The sequence below is a fragment of the Eptesicus fuscus genome, chromosome 25, assembly GCF_027574615.1.
Source record: "Eptesicus fuscus isolate TK198812 chromosome 25, DD_ASM_mEF_20220401, whole genome shotgun sequence".
Taxonomy (NCBI): Eukaryota; Metazoa; Chordata; class Mammalia; order Chiroptera; family Vespertilionidae; genus Eptesicus; species Eptesicus fuscus.
The window spans coordinates 11,534,469-11,547,659 of NC_072497.1; the positions used below are offsets into that span (position 1 = coordinate 11,534,469).

General features: G+C 54.5%; 1 protein-coding gene across 1 annotated transcript; it reads right to left on the reverse strand.

Annotated features, from left to right (window-relative positions):
* Nucleotides 1-4,996: 4,996 nt before the first annotated feature.
* Nucleotides 4,997-12,630, reverse strand: MCEE (methylmalonyl-CoA epimerase). Its single transcript, XM_008160151.3, has 3 exons — nucleotides 12,538-12,630; nucleotides 8,565-8,902; nucleotides 4,997-5,539 (listed from the first exon to the last, which is right to left on the reverse strand). Exons 1-3 carry the CDS (start codon nucleotides 12,581-12,583, stop codon nucleotides 5,387-5,389), a joined length of 537 nt encoding a protein of 178 aa, XP_008158373.2. The 5' UTR covers nucleotides 12,584-12,630; the 3' UTR covers nucleotides 4,997-5,386.
* Nucleotides 12,631-13,191: the final 561 nt, after the last annotated feature.

Below are 13,191 nucleotides of genomic sequence, written 5' to 3' on the forward strand. Positions count from 1 at the left end.
TCCCTGGTCACCCCGGCACCTGGGGAGCACGTTTCAGAAGGAATTAAAGCACCGAGTAGGTCGAGCTCGTGGGGGCAGAGGCTCAGGGAGGTCTCCGGAGCAACGCCTCCCACGGCTGAACCCGCTGTCCCGAGAGGCACAGACCATGCTGGGCCCGAGTCGGTGTCACAGGGGCATGGGGGGGGGGGGCTGTGGATGGAGGGAGCACTTTGCAACCATCGGCGCTGGGCTCTGTGGTGATCTTCAACAGGGCGTGGGCCCATGGACGGCTTTTCCAGGGGCAGGCCTGGGAGCGGAATGCCCTCCCCGCCAGGCTCCGAGTGCGCCTCTCCCTCCTTTACGTGGTGGATGCCAGAGTACCACATTCCCACGTCAGGACGTGGGGCCTGACCCAGGCGAATCTGCCATGACCTGGCCAAGGCTGAGAGCGTTTTTGGTTGTCACAGACGGGCTGATGCTTGTGGATAGGGACCGGGGCTTCTGCTGAACATCCTACAGGGCACAGGGCAGCCCCCATACAAAAGGGCCTGGGCCAAGCCAAGATGTCAGCAGTGCCGAGACCGAGCAAACCTAAGTATCTTCTAATGTGTCCATGTATTTACATTTAAAAAAACCTTATCCTATATAATAAAGAGGGAATATGCAAATTGACCATCACTTCAGCACAAAGATGGCGGCGCCACAGCGGAGGCGGGGTTTTCCGTAACACAAGATGGCTGCACCCGCAGTGGAGGCCAAGTTCGCGTAACGAGCCTTAACGAGCAACCGGCAGGGACCTGAGGCTGCGCGCGCCCCCACCCCGCCGCCCCAGTGGGGCTTGACAGGGGACCTCAGGCCGCGCTCCCCACCCTGATGCCAGGCCGGGAGACCTCAGGCCATGCCCCCTGCCCAGCAGGGCTTGACAGGGCACTTCAGGCCATGCTCTCCGCCCGGCGGGGCTTGAGGGGGGACCTCAGGCCACACCCCCCACAGGCCAGGGGACCTTAGGCCGCACCCCCCTGGCCGGGCACCAGGCCAGGGACCTCAGGCCACGCCCCCAACTAGTGGGACTTGATGGGGGACCTTAGGCCATGCCCCCCCACCCTGTCACTGGGCCAGGGGACCTCAGGCCATGCCACCCACCCTGGCATCAGGCTGGGGGACCTGAGGCTGCGCCCTCCGCCTGGCGGGGCTTGACAAGGGTGGGACCGGCCAGGTCTGTATCTAGCCCAATAGGGGGGGGCAGCCGGGTCTGGGTCTCGCGCAACTTTGAGGTGGGGACTTGACTCTGGGTCCTGTGGTGCGCCCCAGACTCTGACAGGAGGAAGATTTTCATATACATTTTACTACTTTTCTTTCCTCTCGGACACTTCTATTATAGAGAAAGGGCAAACAGCAATATTAAAATATTTCCTCTAATTAATCCCCTTTTAATGTGCATGAATTTCGTGCACCGGGCCACTAGTAAATATATAAAAGCTCGTCACAAGTGGGGAATGACTTAAAGCAATAAAAAGTACTGCTACAGCCCTAGCCAGTTTGGCTGTGGATAGATAGAGTGTGGGCCTGGGGACTAAAGGGTCCCGGGTTCAATTCCAGTTGGGGGCAATGCCAGGGTTGTGGGCTCCATCCCCAGCAGGAGGCAGCCGATCAGTGATTCTCTCTCATCACTGATGTTTCTATTTCTCTCTCCCTCTCCCTTCCTCTCTGAAATCAATAAAAAATATGTTAAAAAGAAAGAACTATAACACATTGCTCCATTTCTATGGTCTCTGAGATCACAGAGAACCAGATAGCGACAGGGCTGTGGCCAGCTTCTGGGTCCCTCCCAGGGGGGTGGGGTCTTCCTCGCAGCCCACCCCGTGGTCCTGCTGGCCGCTCCTGGGCAGAGCAGTGGCACTTGGGAATTCTCCCGGTGATGCCCGGGCCCTGTCCCTGTCCCTGCACCCCAGACCCAGGCCTGGAGCTGAGCCCGCCCCCCCACACACACACAAGTGCCAACTGCTGGCCCAGCACTGTGTGGGGCCGTCCCAGCCCCCTCTCCGCAGCACCATGGAGCTCCTGCCAAGGGCAGGACAGCGCGGACACCGCCTTAGGGACGAGGAGACGATAGGTGGTGCCCTGGTGAGGAGGGCTGCAGGGAGGGCATTCGGGATCCTTCTGCTCCTGGGGCTGCCTGGCACCTGTTCCCGCCTCCACCCCGAGCTCTCACCATCACTGTGGGCTCCTGGCTCCCTTCCTGGCCCGCCTACCCGTCTTGGAAGGATGCCTAGAAGCCTGCACTCGGGAGGCAGCGGCCGGAAAGCCGCCTCCTGGTGTCCAGAGACGGACGGGAGCATTGTTTCTTGGTGGCAGGGTCGCTCTCTCTGGCTGGGCGCTTGGTTTCTCAGGAAGCTTCTGTGCAGGCCGCTCGGCACCAAGCCCAGCGTCCTGGGGGCACGGGCTCCAGCGTGGCCCTGGCAGCTTCGTCGCGGTGGCCTGTCCGCTCCCAGAAAGGCCTCCTGGGCTGCCAGGCCTGGAGCTGCTCTCCGAAGTGCAGCCTTTTCCTTCTGGACTTGGGACGTGGCTCGCAGGCCTTTCTTTGTCTGCGTGAGCATCTGATTGAACTGAAGTCACCCTCCCGCTCTGTGTGAGGCTGAGATTCTTTTGACGTGTGCAGTGGCCGCTGACCTGACTACAGGTGTGTCATAAAACATGGTAATGATATCTTAAACGCGCGCACACACGGGCTCTGGCTGCCAAGAGAGGGTTTGGGGGGATGGGAGTGGGTGCAGGGAGCCCAGGCGAAGGGGGTGGGGAGCAGCAGATGGACCCGAGCTATTTGCAAGGCTAAAGAAAGAGGGCTTTGTGAGGGCTGTGTGTGTGTGTGTGTGTGTGTGTGTGTACAATTGTTGGAGGCGAGGCCGTGTCAGAATTCAACTTCAGTCTCTGGCTTGTGCAACTTGAAGAAAGATGATGCAGGCCTGGGGGGGAGTTCAAGTGTGTTTTCCACTGTTGCCATGACAACCATTAGCTTCTTGCCCTTACGATAGGCTGGGCCTTCTATGTTTGAGGAACGGGAGTGACAACAGGAGTCAATTTCCTGCTCAGCCACAGCAACCAGCCAGCCCCGGGGCCAGCACCATAGCTGGGGGGGTGGGGGGGTGCCCTCTGGCATGGGGACCAGGTTCTGCCAACCTCAGCTCCCGGGGCATCCCCTTCCTCGGTTCCCAATCGCCTGTGTTATGTCCATAGCCTTGTTGCAAACAACCACACTTTTCATTAGCAAATGAGTTCCGCGCCTGTTTTCCTCTGAGCTCCAATCTCTATTCCGATCACCTCTAGGGGCTGGGGATATCCACCCCATAGCGCACCTGAAAACCACCCCGTGGCTTATCCTCTGGGAGAAGGCCAGCCCCGTCCACCGCCCGCGCCTCAGCCTGTGCGCCTGCCTGGCCAAGGGCGGCCCGTGCGCCTTATCTCCACGTTCTCAGGAGGCGCGTCTTGGCAGCCTTCCTCTCACACAAGCCAGTTCTGTCCGTTTATAAAGGTGCAGGATACGTTTTGGCTTTCCAACAACTAAGATGTGAATTTAAGCCGAGAGGCAGCTTTCTACACCAAAGGCATAGGGAACACTCGTGCCAGGCTGTGGGCACAGAACTCACAGCTGTTCTGGCTTGGAACCCGACAGGGTTTCGCATCCGCAACTCACAGCCCTGGCTGCGGGGAACCCCGGGTCACATCCGCAGGTCACCTCGAGACACAGACACCTGTTCTTTCTGTCACTGCGAGCTGAACGTGGTTATCCAAGCAAAGAGGACAGACAGGGCCATACCCTTCCCAGGTCCCCTTTCTTAAAAGAGTTGATTGTAGAGAGAAAGAGGCAGGGAGGGAGGGAAGGGGTTGAGAGAGAGAGAGAGAGAGAGAGAGAGAGAGAGAGAGAGGGGAAGGGAGGGAAGGGGTGAAACGAGAGGGAGAGAAGGAAGGGAAGGGGTGAAGAGAGAGGAGGAAAGGAGGGGAGGGGTGGAGAGAGAGAGGGATTTTTTGTTCCATATATCTATGCATTCATTGGTTGATCCTTGTATGTACTCTTGACCAGAATCGAACCCGGGACCAGGCTAGGGCATTGCTTTTAACTTTTAAGTAACAACTCAGTGCTACACTTGTCTTCCCTAACAGCGGGCTCAATGTGGACATACCTCAGCATCCAATTATCCATGAGTTATAAGGTGTTAACCCTTTCCCACACACTGTGCACTCATTCTATGCATCCATCGCAGATTCTGGAAAGTCAGGTGATACTTGTTTAAGGTGGGGGGAGTATGGGCGGGGGGGGGGGCGGTTGGGAGGGTTAGACACCAACCAAAGAACCTGTATGCATAGCAGCATAACCAGTGGACTCAGTCAATGGGCCGGGGGGAGGGGGTGAAGGCCGGGGGGCGGGGGCAGGGGCAGGCTGGGAGAGGACAATGGTGGGTAAGGAGGACATTGGTAATACTTTCAACAATAAAGAATCTTTAAAAAGGAAGAAAGTCCGGCCAAAGGCCTGCTGTGCCTCCAGGCCTCCTCTGAGCCCTGCTCCCTCTCCTCCTCCGTCAGCTGCTTTAACGGTTCACGTCTATTTCAGAAGCCGTTCCCCCCGGACCGTAAGCACCTCAGCAAGGGTTCTGTCCTTCCGCACATCCCGCGGGGGCTGCTGTGTCCGGCACCTGAGTGACGGTTCCTCTACACACGCACTGCCCTCTCCACGGCCACTGGTCTTTACAGATGCGGCCGACTGTGCAGCCCAGAGCTCACGCCCCGTTCTCCACAAACCTTCCTGCCCGTAGTGTAGGACTGAGCACCCCAAACACCTGCCCCGAGGGGCTTGTGAGCATGAGTTGTTCCAGAAAAGCCAAACATCGGAGCCACACCTCCTGTGTGTGTCCATCCGCCTCCTCTCTCTCTCTCTCTCTCTCTCTCACACTCTCTCTCTCTCTCTCACACACACACACCCTTTCACACAGCCAGTGTACTGTCTGAAATGACCCCATTTTAGAACAGGAAGAATTTATTTCTATGAATGTGATTTTAATAATATTCCTTAGGCATTCGGTGATCAAAATTTTCTCCAAATAAAGCCCAAAGTGATTAACACACACACACACACACACACACACACACACACAGTGTATGTCCCCCCAAAAATGTATATGCACTTAGCTGATAGCTCAATTGATCTTTCTTTTCAGATTTAACCCATTTGAATTCATAATTATTCAAAGCGTGTATACATTTTTGGGGGACACACACTGTGTATATATATAATTTTTTGAATCTCATCCTGTAATTTGGTTTTTAACTTTGAAGTGACGGAAGGAGTGACGGATTCAAAGCCAAAGTGCCCTCAGAGGTGCTTCCCCGGCCATTACGCAGCTTCTTACACGCATCAGGCCTGCTCCAGCTCCACCAGGACGCCCCCGCAGTCCTTGGGGTGCAGGAAGATGACGGGTTTCCCGTGGGCCCCTATTTTGGCCTCGTCACTCAGGCTGCGGATCTTCTTTTCTTTCAAGTCCGTCACAGCGGCGTTTATGTCATCCACCTGGAGAGAGGGAGACACAGAGTGCATGGGAGACCACGGCGCCACCACCTCACAGGGTCCTGAGAGGAGAAGCCCCCGCGCACGGCTCTCCCCTCCGCCTGGAGCAGAGCCTCTGTGAACCCCCACGAACATCAGCTCACACTGGAGGGAAAAGAAGTGCGGAGTCCTCCTGGGTGAGCAACCACGACGCTGAAGGTTTTCAGCATTTTCACCAAGACCCTGCTGCCTGAACGGGGTTAGGGAAAGCGCGGCTAGTTCTAGTCACACCAGACCCACCGCCCGGGGGCGGCCTGCAGAGGCCGGAAGCACGCGTGGCAGCATCCGTGAATGTAAAATGGTCTCTCTGGCCTGGCCGGTGGGGCTCAGTGGTTGAGCCCCAGGAACAGGGAGGGAGGGTAAGGTTCGTTTCCTGGTCAGGGCACATGCCTGGGTTGCGGGCTTGATCCCCAGTGGGCGCAGGAGGCAGCCAATTGAGGATTCTCTCTCATCATCGATGTTTCTATCTCCCTCTCCCTTTTTCTGAAATCAGTAAGAATATATTTAAAACAAACAAATATATAAAAATTAAATAATCTATATGGCTTGTGTTTTATTTCTAACGGACAGCACCGTATGAAATTGTCACTGTAATACGCACTATATGTGGTCAGTGACAAGTTCAAGGCCATCGCCCTGGAACAAATGATGCTTTTGACCAGGGCATCTGTGGGGCCGAGTCCCAAGACAGCCCATCCTGTTCTGAGGAAGATCCAGGTTTTAAACCAGCTGACGGGAGTAAGCCCCTCGGCCGGGGACAGCTCCTCTCAGACCCAGGAATGTTTGCCTAGCGAAGCCGCTCGGTTTTTTACGGAGAGCAGCGACTAATGATGGTGTCTCATGTTAACGTAAGGACTAACCACACTCTCCACAGCTTCCCGTCACCCACCTTCGTTTTACACTGAACCACATTTCCCTCTCCCCTCCGATCTCCACTCCTACATCCACTGTTCCGTTACTGAGCTTGCACTATCCCCACTTCACTGCACTTCTAACTCACACCGCTCCCTTTGAAGGCCTGGGCTCTGATGTCGGACCCAGACAGTGAGTGTGGGACAGGGAACAGCGGGTTCAAAGGCGGGGGATCCTGCTTGTCATCCTTGGGGGTCTCAGATAAACCCCAAGTCTACTGCAATAAAGACTTGCAGCCAAAATTAACCTTCTAAGGCAGGGGGGATAATGGTGAACTATCAGGCCTTGTAAGTTCCCTAACATCTACGGCCCCCACCTCGGATTTTAAGTTCAGCTCATACACTGAGGGCCACTGGGCGCCGTCTAGCGGTGCAGACGCTGGAATCAGAACAAACCTAGTTTGGACAAAACTAGTTAGCAGCCTGCCACTGACTAGTCGTGTGACCATGGGCAAGCTAGTCTCAGTCCGCCTCCTCACCTGTCAATGGGGAGAATGGCGCCCCCCTGGGGTAGCTCTAAGAAATGAAGAAAATAATGCACGTGGCGCACTTGGTGGACTGGCAGTCGTTCCGGTAACTCTCTGCCTTTCCACGTGCTGCTCCCTCCGCCCGGAGGGCTTCCTCCTCGTCCCCCTGGGGAACCCCTTCACAGATGCCTTCCCACCTCCTCGGCCTGCCACCAGCAGCCAACCTCTCCCTCATCTGTTAGTGAGGAGACGCGGACATGAATTCTGCTCATCACAGGACAGACTGCCTGCTGTGGCTGCCCCTCCCCAGTGGGGGCACGGTCCGTCCTGTTCGCCGCTGAACCGAGTCCTCAGCGCGCACAGTAGGTTCTCAAATACTAGTGTGTCTGCAATATGAACTGAGTCAATCCTTGAAATCAGCACGCCTCTCTTCTGGATTCGGAGAGGCCTAACTGTGACATTCCTCCTATCAGAAGAAATTAAACTGGAGTGTAATTGCTATTGTTGATATTCCAAAAATGATTATCTGAGCATGAGCCTCTCCTGATGGGGGCTCCCAGGAGGAAGTTCTAGTCCAACATGCCATGTTTTCCTCAGGAATTGTTAGCAGACACACTTGAGGGGATCTGGAAAAACCACAGTCAGTCACTGAAAATGTGTTGCTTTTGTAATAAGAAAGAAGTTCGCAGAACCTTCAGGACAGGAAACAATTCCATGAATACTCAGCATGAATACGGGACTTCTCACTTCAACAGGTCTTTTCACTGCTGCTTCTAATGGCCTGTGGGAGTGAAAGCAGCTGCATTCCTGTTATAGTGGAGGTCATATGGGATCAATATATCAGAGAGTGGAAACTCAAATCTGTTTGGCCAACTTCGGTGACTTTTAAGAAAATGTTTTTATTTATTTCAGAGAGGGAGGGAGGCAAAGGGAGAGAGAGAGAGAGAGAGAGAGAGACAGAGAAATCAATGATGAGAATCATCCAATGGCTGCCTCCTGCACGCCACCCACTGGGGATCCAGCCCACAACCCGGGCAGGTACCCTGACTGGGAAGCGAACCGGGACCTCCTGATTCATAGGTCGATGCTCAACCACTGAGACACACTGGCTAGGCTTCAGTGACTTTTGCCGAAGCTGCTGAGTCCAGATTTGATAAACTATATTATTATTTGCAGTTTTCTAGAGGAAAAGAAAATATATCTATGGATCCTTCTCTTCCCCTTTAAAGAACTTCATGCCCTAGCCAGTTTGGCTCAGTGGCTAGAGCGTCAGCCCAAGGACTGAAGGGTCCCAGATTCGATTCCGGTCAAGGGCATGTGCCTCAGTTGCAGGCTCCATCCCCAGCCCTGGTCAGGATGTGGGTTGTGGGAGGCAACCAATCGATGTGTCTGTCTGTCTGTCTCTCTCTCTCTCTCTCTCTCTCTCTCTCTCTCTTCCACTCTCTCTAAAAATCAATGGGAAAATATCTGCAGGTGATTAGCAAAAAAAAAAAAAAAAAAAAAGAGCTGCATACAAAATTTCTGATGACAGTGACCGTATCAGTCTCAAGAAGCAAAAGACACTTTGTGAGAGAGAAATGTAAGTGCCACGCCTTAGAGCAAACAGAATACCTCAATGCAGACGTGGTGCATCCCTCCGGCCTTGTTTTTCTGCAGGAATCCCGCAATCGGACTGTCACTTCCCAGCGGGTGAAGCAGCTCCATTTTGGTGTTCCCGAGGTCGACAAAAACCACAGACACTCCGTGCTCGGGAAGAGGGGACACCTCGCTCACCTGGGCCCCCAGGACGTCCCGATAAAATGCCCTGGCCTTCTCCAAGTCCGGCACGGCTATGGCCACGTGGTTGAGTCGCCCTAGGGCCCACACGGCACCTGTCACACCACGTGAGGCCTGGGAGGTGGAAGAGGCTCTCACCACGGGAACGGGAGCCTGAAGTCGTGACAACAGCCCTGAAAAACAGAACAGTCGCTGACACGCCTCTGACATTCATGCACGTTCAGGACTATTCCTAAAGTACTCACTCCCTTCTGCAATAACTGCCTGAGATTAAAAAGCTCATTCTCAGCTCTTTTATTTTAGATTCAGAGCAAAGAATGGTCTCTTCCATACGTTGACTGATAACGCGTACAGGGTGGCTGCCATTACCATGAATGATATACAATAGGATGACTTGCTATTCTCTGCACTCCACGCGGATACGCTTGGATGTGACAGTGAAAGAACACACTTCCCGATGAGAACCATTCGGTTCCTGATCTATAACCGTTTTTGGTTTTTTAAAAAAATATATTTTATTGAATTTTTACAGGGAGGAAGTGAGAGGGATAGAGAGTTAGAAACATCAATGAGAGAAAATCATGGATCAGCCACCTCCTGCACACTCCCTACTGGGGATGTGCCCACAACCAAGGTACATGCCCTTGACTGGAATCGAACCTGGGACCCTTCAGTCCACAGGCCGACGCTCTATCCACTGAGCCACACCGGTTAGGGGTTAGGGCACCGGTTTTGGTGTTTACAGTCTGTAACAAGTTTATGAAAGCCCTGACCATACAGTACTATTTAATGTGCGTTTTATTCAAATGGCTGTCCACCAGCCAAAATACCTCATTGTTGGGGAGAAAAGCAGCAAAGATCTCCCCACCTGAGTTATCTCTGTAAGCGAAGGGGCAGCTGGAGTTTGACAGGCGTCTCTCTCCCATCGAGGTTTTTGCTTGGTTTTTTGTTCTCTCTCTCTCTCTCTCTCTCTCTTCCACTCTAAGAAAATCAATGGAGCCCTAACCGGTGTGGCTCAGTGGATAGAGCGTCAGCCTGCGGACTGAAAGATCCCAGGTTCCATTCTGGTCAAGGGCACGTACCTTGGTTGTGGGCACATCCCCAGTGGGGGGTGTGCAGGAGGCAGCTGATGGATGTTTCTCTCTCATCGATGTTTCTAACTCTCTCTCCCTCTCCCTTCCTCTCTGTAAAAAATCAATGAAATGTATTTAAAAAGGAAACCAATGAAAAAAATATATCCTGAGGACTAACAACCCAAAAAATCTCACTCCACAACTAAAGACTGCTTGCACTGGGCCCATGCTTTGGCACACCCGGTGCTGTGGGCGCTGCATCATCCCATGAATCCACAACTTACTACGTTTTCTGACCAGTGCTCTCCTTTCGCTCTGGAAAAGGTTACAGGGCGCTGACTGTAGGACATGCCTGGTATTTATTGACTGACACCCTGGTGGTATTCCAAGCCTCGTCTTCTTTTTGCATTTTGCTGCAATAACACTGACTTACAAATTTCCCCGGTCAACATTAGCCCAGGTCTGTCTGACTTCAAGGTCAATGTTGTTAAACCGTGATGTTTAGCGTTCTCATTCCTCTGAAATGCTTTCATCCTTCTTTCTGATCCTCAGTTTTTAGTATCTTTAGTGTATGCTCCGTGAGCCGTATCGACTTGCTAAGAGATGGCTTTCTGAGAGAAAAGGAGATGCCTCTTTTATGAGTTTGGTGTTTGTTTTTTGGGGGGCGTGGGGACAAAGGGCAGCTTGCAGTGGTGTGTGCGGTGAGATGCTGACTTGTACTTTTACCGAGAAGATGAGGAAGGAGGGCCTGGGAGGGCGTGTCAGGGGCAAAACTTGCCCATCACCTGCTCATTAGAGGTTCGTTTTAACAAGCTGCGCTCAGCCTTTGGTTATAGTATTTGTAAAAATATATATTTTATTGTTTATTTTACAGAGAGGAAGGGAGAGGGATAGAGAGTTAGAAACATCGATCAGCTGCCTCCTGCACACCCCACACTGGGGATGTGCCCGCAGCCAAGGTATATGCCCTTGACCGGAATCGAACCTGGGACCCTTGAGTCCGCAGGCTGACGCTCTATCCACTGAGCAACACCGGTCAGGGCAAGGTTACAGTATTTTTTCATGTACACGTAGCACCTCTTTATACGGATCATGTGCGGATTCTCCTACTCTGCACTTGTCTCCTTGGGGCTCAGCACTCAGCCATGACAGATGGGTAAGACAGACTATAGTGATTGCCCTGGCTGGCGTGGCTCAATGGTTAGAGCGTCGGTCCGCACACCGGAGGGTCTCGGGTTCGATTCCCGGTCAAGGGCGTGTACCTGGATTGCAGGTTCGATCCCTAGTCCTGGTCAGGGCACATGTGTGGGAGACAACCAATCGATGTGTCTCTCTCTCATCCATGTTTCTCTCTCTCTCTCTCTCCCCCCTTTCCTTCCACTCTCCCTAGAAATCAATGAAAAAAATGTCCTCACTCCTCAGGTGAGGATTAAAAAATATATGTATATATATTTTTTAAGACAATAGTGATCGCCCTAGCTGGTTTGGCTCAGTGGATGGAGGGATGGCCTACGGACTGAGGGATCCCGGGTTTGATCCCCAGTAAGGGGCGTGCAGGAGGCAGCGGATCCATGATTCTCATCGTAGCTGTTTCTTTCTCTCCCTCTCTGAAATCAATAAAAACACTAGTATATTGCCCTAGCCGGTTTGGCTCAGTGGATGGAGCGTCGGCCTGTGAACTGAAGGGTCCCGGGTTCCATTCTGGTCAAGGGCACATGCCCGGGTTGCCGGCTCCATCCCCAGTGGGGGGCATGCAGGAGGCATCCGATCCATGATTCTCTCTCTTCCTTCCTCTCTGAAATCAATAAAGAAATATATTTATAAATATAAAAAATGTTTTTATTATTGATTTCAGAGAGGGAGAGAGAGAGACATCCATGATGAGAATCAGGGACCCGCTGCCTCCTGCACGCCCCCTCCTGGGGGTCGAGCCCGCACCCTGGGATGTGCCCTGAGCTCCTGGGTCCTAGGTCGGCCCGTTGGGTAGCCTTTTTTTTTTTTTAATGGAGATGTAGAGAACCAAGGCACCTGCTAGCATGGCACCCGCGTCCCTCCTTCCTGCTTATTCACAAGGAGCAGCTATCCAGGAGCCACTGTCCACGGCTGACCCTCAGGGCTCCCGGCGGGCAGGGGTGCTGGGAGGCCAGCTCACGGTTTTGTTTGGTTTTTATGTGGTTAATCCTCACCTGAGGACATATATGTGTGTGTGTACATATATATAATATTTTTTTTTTAATAGTGGAAGGGAGGGAGGTGGGAGAGATTCATCGATGGGTTGTCTCCCGCACGCTTTCGGGGGGGCCCGCGCTAACCACTGAGCCCGCCGGCCGGGCTCACTCACGTGTTTATTTTTGTTTGTTTTTGTTTGAACAGGACCTGCCCTTCCTTTGGTGTCTCTTCTCTAAGGTGCGCCCTCAAATACACTCCCAGTCCCTCTGCCGTTGACTTCCGTCCCGGCCTGCTGTCTGCCCCCAAGGACAGGCTCCCGCGTCTCTCGGGGCTTCAGGAAAAAGGGGCGCCGTCACCGGCACACCCTCCAGGGGCGGCTGTGAGGCGCCCCCGGGAGGAGGCCCCCACCCCCTCCGCTAACCTGAGGCGTTTCTGGGAGCCACCTTCGGCCTCAGGGTGCGGACGGCGGCCGCGCACCGCGCCCCCTGGCCGCCCCGCCTCGGTCCCGGGCGTCCCGCCCCCGGAGCCCCGCACCACGGCGAACCCCGACGGCGCGGGGTAGTCACCTCCTGCGCACGCCGCCGCCACAGCTGCCCTCAGCACCTGCGCCATCTTGGGAAGCGACGGGCTACGCGGCGACGTGCGTCAGACGGGGCGTCGGCGGCTCGGCCGAGGGGCGGGGCAACGCGGCCAGAGGAGGAGCTGGGCGCTTAAGGGGGCGGGGCTACGAGCCAGAGGAGGATCTGGGCGCTTAAGGGGGCGGGGCTACGAGCCAGAGGAGGATCTGGGCGCTTAAGGGGGCGGGGCTACGAGCCAGAGGAGGGGCGGGGCAAGATGCCGGGGGCGGGCCTACGACGCTAGGGGGCGTGGCGAGTGTTGCAGAATCCCTGCAGGGTGCTGGGTTTGGACCCGCCCTTCTTTACAATACAGTGTGCTGTGAAGCCACCTAGTGCATCGAAAGCGGACACTGGAAAGGAGAAGGCGTCACGCACTGTGGGGCGCTCAGGAATGCAAAAAAACAGATTTTTTTTGGAGGCGTTCAAAGGCGCTGGAGCCCACCAATGGCTCGTTTCCGTTCCCTGCGCCGTCCCCTGCGCAAGCGCAGCGACGGTTCTCGCGCGGCCATTGGCTCGGGCTAGGGGTGGGTCCGGAACTTGTGTGCGGCGGAACCTTTTCCTCTGCGCTCCAGGTGGCGCGGGGGGGGCGCAACTCTGTGGCGC